Here is a 7,298-nt window from a genome sequence, read left to right on the forward strand (position 1 = left end):
CAAAAATATATATTGCAACGGTTCTTCGTGTCTTGCAGACGCCTGCAACTGCTGTACGAGATCTTGAAGGGCAAACCGTTGCGATAGGATAATACATTGCAACGGTTTTAGAACCACATAATTAACCGTCACAATAGACCTATTGTAACGCAAGAACATTATGTGATCCAAAACCGTTGCGATGAGAACTATAGCAACGGAAAAACAATCTACTGCAACGGTAACAGAACCGTTACCATAGGACAAATTTCTAGTAGTGGGTCTAAAATCGCATAATTAAGTTTAAGAAGCTGTCTCGAAAGATCTATAAGCTTTTGAAGTCAATGCAGACTTATGCATCAGCCACTAAAGTTAAATATTACTCTTTTTATAATTAATTTATGTGACACATTTTTTTTTCTTAGTATGCACCAAAAATAATTTTACCTTTGTATATTCAGATATAATTTAACTTTAAAAATTCTCATTTTACTCTTAATAATATGGTTTATAGTTAGATAAATGTATATGGCTTATTTAGATCACAAGTTACAAAAACCATTCTTCTTTTTAAAAACTTCATATCCAGTCAAATAATATCACGTGCATTAGATGGAGCGAGTAAATACATATAAAAAATTATGAATACACTATTTATAATGTTTAAATTTTGAATCCGTCTAGAATTGACATCTTTGCTTTGAGTGGGTTCTTCACAGAAGTCATCATTCACAAGACTTAAAAAAAAACGCGGTGAAAAGCATCAATATGTAGGGTATAGACAAGGACACAATATAATTTTTATTAAGATAAAAAAAACTAGAAGAAACAAAGAAAAGAATCAAGAAACCATCAAAATTGCATAAAATGTGCATAATTTATGTATATATGAGTACTGTTTTAAGTCAAGATTTTCAGCTGTACTCTTCAAGTGTGGCTTCAACATTGTTATATATATAAACCCTTTATCTCCACCCATCATTTATTCTAAAAAAGAATTTTGCCAATTTAATCTTCTTCTTCTTCTTCAACAATATTCAAGTTGATACAATGTCTAAAATTTACCCAGAAATTTTGGAGCAATCTTCTTTTTCTTCTTCTTCTTCACCTTATGTGAAATCCATAAGAGAAACATTTACATTATGGATGAAATCATTAGTTTTCCATGGAAATGGTTGTACTGTTTTTAATTCCAAAGGTGAAATTGTTTTCAGAGTTGATAATTACCAAGAAAGTTGTAGCAATGAAGTTTGTCTCATGGATCTCAAGGGCCAAGTTCTCTTCTCAATTAAAAGAGAGGTAATAAGATGACAAAAAATATTCTTTTGTTAATTATGTATCCAATATGGTGCCGAGAGTCTATAGAAAACAATCTCTTTACCTCCACGAGGTAGGGATAAGATATGCGTTCACTATCCTCCGAGACTCCACTTATGAAATTACACTGGATATGTTGTTGTTATTTTTCTTTTATTATGGATCCAATATCTGAAAGACTAGAGTTGGCAAATTGAATGGGCAGGTAGAAAACAAGTAAAATTAAATAGACACTTTTTAACCCCTGAAATTGAAAAATAGTCTTGGAGTTCATGATATTAGCTACTTTTTAAAGACAGAGCTGAAAAGTAGTCAGTGGGCGCTACTTCTATGCTAAAAATGGGTCAAAATCCAACTTGTATATATTTCATGCCGGTCAAATGCGAATTGAGTCATTAATGAACGGTTTGAAAATGGTTTAACCCATATTATACATAGGTGTCTAGGAAAATGAAATGATATAGAAATTTTGGCCTCTTCTTAAATTATTTAATAAACGGAAAATAATTTCATTATTCAGATTGAAACCCAAGACTTCTAATTATGTTCGAAAAGTTTCACCCAACCATATGTATCTTAGCTACATGAATTGTCAAGCTTTTTGAGTGCACTAAATGTGTTTATTTTATTTAACATAAAGTTTTTTTTTTTTTTTCAGAAACTACGAGTTTTTGGTCGTTGGAATGGCTATGGGTGTAATGGAATCAAAGGGAGGCCATTGTTTCAAGTAAAGAAGAATAGCATGTTTTCTAAAGAAGATATCATATGTAATGTTGGAATTAATTGCTACAAGATTCAACAATTGGATACAAATTCATCACTTAAAGTGACAAATACTGCAGGTCAAGTTGTTGCAGAGGTCAGCAGTCAATTAATTTTTTTAATTTTCGCATTCATTGAAATATATAGATATAGTTTATATACATTGACAGTGTAAATATCTTTTACGATATTTGCGAAATTTAATTTGTTGTATCAGGTAATCTTTTTTTATTTTCATGTTATTATTTCTATTTTTATGAAAGATTACCTATAGTTATTATTTAGGTGACCTCACAGTGTAAAAAGACATTTATATTATAAGTGTATAGAAGTTATATACACTATAGTGTAATAAGTTTTTACACCATCATGTCACATTTACACTTTGTAGCAAGTAACGTAACTATCTTATTTTCGGAATTACAAATTACATATTTTAAAGTGACTTAACTGTAAATATTCCTCGAATGACTTCCTAGTATGATAAAATTCTTTAAATTAATGATGTATATAATTTAAACTCGTAAATTTTATGTTCTAATTTTTTTGGTGGTGTATTTGTAGGTAAAACAAAAGCAATCATCAAGAGGATTTGGATATGGTGAAGACGTGTTAACTCTAGAAGTGGAACCCCATATAGACCACTCATTAATTGTGGCTCTTGTGATAGTATGCAACTTGATTCATGGCAAATTATGAAAATTTGCTTGTGTCATTTTTTCGCAGGAGTCATGCTAATTTTTTCGATATCGTTCCAATTTTATCGGATATCCTCAAGGGATCGGCAAATTTCCTATAGTATTTCAAGATTCATCAGCTTCTAGATTCATGTGAGTTGAACCACCATTCTGATTTAAGAATGTGTTGTGTTTGAATTCTCTTTGTATATAAGGAGATATTCAAAGTTGTATGTGAAAATACAAGTCAAGTTGTATGGTTTAGGGTGAAGAAAAGAAATACTTTATAGTTTTATGTGATTTTCCTAATTTGCGAGATTGAAAAATCTCCTTAATTACTATATTAAGCTCGTTTAGAGCTTAAAATTTTGTAAAAGTAAATCTAAAAGTCAAAATAGAGTCCTCCAATTTTGTTTGCCTTGCAAGATTTCGCTGTTTATCAGTTTGCTTGGAGTTCACTACACTCAATTTTGTATTTTATTATTGTATTAAAAATATTTACTTAAATAAAATATTTACTAAATTTTACCTAAGCATCACATAACAACATTAAGTTCTGTCTGATCAAATAGACACTGAACTTAGACAAAGTGAAAGATCATATAAATATCTGCTTGTCAAACCAATTATCTGCAAGAGTGTGTGGTCTATATTCGTAGACTACGTACAAACTTCCAGTTTGTTCAAGACTATGTACAAATTCAAAAGTTTTTCTTTATCTTTAAACTTCCTTATCGAGTCAATAACTGCGTATGCAGAATTTTTACAAAACGGTGTTACATTTGAGTAGTTTATAGACATAGGATTTAATTAAGGCTACTTCAATAATATCTTTTCAGAATGGTTTCGAACAGACAATTCTTTCAATAAAAACTTAACATGTGTCATTTCAACGAAATGATGATCTGTGACATCTTTTAGGGCAAGATAAATTCGCCTCACGAATCAAATTATATCAGATAAATTGAAGGAAGAAAGTATTACTTCCGCTGTCTCAATTTATGTGTGTTAGAGCGGAAATAATAAAAAATACAGTAATTAATGTGGTTCGGATCGATGTGATCCTAGTTCACAGAGAACGGCAGGCAGTTTTATTATTATTAAGGGAAAAAGTAAGTTACAAGATGGAATATACTTAGGTTCTTCTTTCTGTTACACTTAATAAACACTAACTAGCATGTATTTATACTATTAGGTCTAAGTCTTTCCTAGAAAGGATCTAAATCCCAATAACACTCGAAAACCAATATCTAAATCCTAATAACACTCGAAAACCAACAAAGGAAAAAAAATTCCTTTTATTTCTTTCTGCTTTTGAGTAGAAATTGACTTGAATATCTTCTCAACTTCACAATGTGATACTGTTTTCTTTTTAGTCTGTCCCAAATGAATGATACATTTCTATATTTACAAGTAATTTAACTTAAAATTTTCTCTTTTATCTTTAATGATATGATTTACAGCCACACAAACATCTATGACTTGTTTTAGATCACAAGTTTCAAAAATCTCTATTTCTTTCTTAAACACTGTGCCTAAATAATTTACATATGATAAATTGGGACAGATGGAATACTAAGTTAGAATGGTGGGCTATTAGCCTATTACTATAAGAGGAACGTGAGAAGCTTGAACACGACAGGGTCACTATTGTCTAGCCCAGCAGCTTGTCCTTTACATAATGGTTCATCAATGCACATGCTAATATTTTCAACGTGGTATGTTTCTGAAAATAGTAGCACTACAATCAATTCATCAACTTGATTGCTTGTTTCTCAGCCTTATATATATTATATATCATGACTATTCACACTAAATGTTGACATCGTAACCATTATAAAGATGATAGTCGATATGATAAGATGGATAAGATCCTTCAATTTTTAATTAAAGATTTTAAATTTGAGCTCTGAAATGCAAAAATTCGGCCTATAAGGAAATGTTTCCCTACGTGATGCAAATTTGGAATAATCGGGAGAGTGTATTTCTGATATATGATGGTTGGACTTAGATGGATGAGATCCCTTTATTTTTAATCAGAAGTCTCAGGTTCGAGCTCTGAAATGAAAAGATCCCCAAATGGAAAATTGTTTTACCTTTTGGTGGGTCATACCTAATGAGAATTTGAATTAAATGGGGAACAGTATGTTCCATGGTTTCAAAAAAAAAAAAAAAAAAAAAGGTTGACATCTTATGAAAACAGGGGTAATTTTTCTTTTACGCAAGCATAGACGAATTTGAAATTTAAGCTCGATGCGTTCATTCTTAAAATTTTTAATATTGAATTCATTATATTTTATTTGAATTAAAATTTTATGTTTATTCATTTTTTATTAATTTATCACATAAATATTTATGATTTAATTATGTTTGATATCGGATATACTTAATTGAGCTGAACCCGTATCCGAGACAAAAAAAAAAAGCTTGATATGTTTTTTCTCTTCAGGATAAGCATAGTGTCACTGTGTCAGCTATCAATTGTAGTCTACATTTTGTAGTTATGTTCATAGTTGGACTTGTTTGACTGTCTTTGATTGAAATAAAAATAACAAAGTAATTGGCAAAAGAGGATGATTTGGAAAGTGTGTTCCGGGTGTTATCTAAGAAATTGTGTCTTTTTGGAGTATACAATCATTTAAACGATAATTTTGTGTCTTTTTGGAGTATACTATCATTTAAAATAGCAATCAAACAAATGGAGCTCAACTGAATTCTGCCAGTTAAGTTAATTAGGATGTGAACGTAGTCTGTGAAGATATTTGAAACACGCGTTCGTACATACATCAAGTTGATTTTATGCATATTCTCGATCAGGACCTTTAAGTCGATTGCCCATAACTTAGCTAAGTATGTTGAGATAATGGTCAAAAACACACCTCAATTATCACTTTTTTTGTGAGTTTTCAACCTGAACTATCAGCTGTTTGCGTTTTCTACGTAAATTATCACCAAATATTAATCAAAACACACCTCGACTAGTATCTGATGGTGCATGATGTATATTCTCTCTCTCTCTCTCTCTCTCTCTCTCTTTTTTTTTGTATTTAAAAATGGTGCCAAATAGTTCTCCACGTGGATAATTAAAGGAATTTAAAAAAATTAACAGATAATGGTCAAAAACACATTTGAAATATCATTTTTTTTGCGAGTTTCCAGCACCATCAGATACTAGTCGATGTGTGTTTTGATAAATCGTTGGTGACAGTTGTATGGGTAAAAAATCGCACTTAACACGTGGGCCAATATGTAGTTGACACGTGTCAGTTTATATAATGATGTAGAGAAATCAGATGGTAATGCCGAGCAAAGCATTGGTGGAAAGGTAGTCGATATACCGAGCAAAGCATTGGTGGAAAGGTAGCTGATACCGACGATGTGGTCAACGAAGAGAGCATCAACGGAAACAACACACAAGACCCTCTTGATTGCGCATTAAATAGAGTTAATACAATAACGGCAAAATGGTTTCGAACGACCAGAATCAAGGAATTAAATCGCAATCATTAATTCAGCAATTAATGATTGTCGTTACGTGCATATAACGGGAAGGACACTAGATAGGACCAGATACCTATAAATAGGAATTTCACTTGTATATCTAGGCAGCTAAGACGAACTGAAAAAGATATGATTATTGATTATTCTCTGCTTATTATCATTATCATTATTCTTTTATCATCAAGTTCTTATTCATTATGGGGAACGGAGAAATCCATTATTGTTGTTCATCTGCAATTGACATAAGTTTACTTTTTCCTTTTATTTACTTATTCTTTATTAACCTTTAAATAACTTGCATGTGTTAATTCTAACATCTGTATCAAATTACTACCAACTGTGGTTCACCTTAGAACAAATTCAACTATTTGGGTAAAATACGAATTTTGATTCAAACAGTTTGGCGCCGTCTGCGAGAATTCTACAGTTGGCTTTGTAGTTTGATCTCTGTTTACGCAAGGGTTATTACTTTGGTATTTTCTTCTGTTTTTGCATTCAAATATGATAGCAACCACGATTCCGAATAAAGACAATCTAGGAGCAAACAGGAAGATCATTGCCAACAATTGCAACATAAGCAATTTGAAGCTATATCATTCCTAACGCAGAGACACATTCTACGAGTTGTACCCTTTACCCGGTTTTAATCCCGATTAAGTTTTTCCGGGAAAAGGAAACAAGAAGGATATACGGGAACGGTATACATGCTACATTGTTTGAATATTCATACTTCACACCCAAATAATGGGGACTACGAATAGGGACTGTCAGTCTATATGTATACACTAGGGACTGCAAGTCATCCCGATAAAATTGCAAATTACTCAAAATTACAATACTTTTGTCTCAATATGGTTTCAAAGTCGCATATCGGTGAACATTGCACAAACATGATCCCGATTCATGGAGCGATTATATCAACTATAACTCTGGTTATTTAAATAAATCTACAATAGGATCATATATTTCTCAAGGAAAATTCAATTCCACGTTATTGTTTAAAGAAACAATGAAAATGAGAAAACACACTCGTAAAATGATTCAGGCAAAAAGTTTATTCAA

General features: G+C 31.4%; 1 protein-coding gene and 1 pseudogene across 1 annotated transcript; one reads left to right on the plus strand and one right to left on the minus strand.

The window, feature by feature from the left end:
- Nucleotides 1–826: 826 nt before the first annotated feature.
- Nucleotides 827–3,030, plus strand: LOC132059775 (protein LURP-one-related 4-like). The gene is made up of 3 exons (XM_059452559.1): nt 827–1,278; nt 1,955–2,155; nt 2,623–3,030. The coding sequence occupies exons 1-3, from the start codon at nt 1,030–1,032 to the stop codon at nt 2,755–2,757; spliced, it is 585 nt and encodes a 194-aa protein (XP_059308542.1). The 5' UTR covers nt 827–1,029; the 3' UTR covers nt 2,758–3,030.
- On the minus strand, nt 2,748–2,840 carry LOC132031521 (U6 spliceosomal RNA; annotated as a pseudogene).
- Nucleotides 3,031–7,298: the final 4,268 nt, after the last annotated feature.

Source organism: Lycium ferocissimum, chromosome 1 (genome assembly GCF_029784015.1).
Source record: "Lycium ferocissimum isolate CSIRO_LF1 chromosome 1, AGI_CSIRO_Lferr_CH_V1, whole genome shotgun sequence".
Taxonomy (NCBI): domain Eukaryota; kingdom Viridiplantae; phylum Streptophyta; class Magnoliopsida; order Solanales; family Solanaceae; genus Lycium; species Lycium ferocissimum.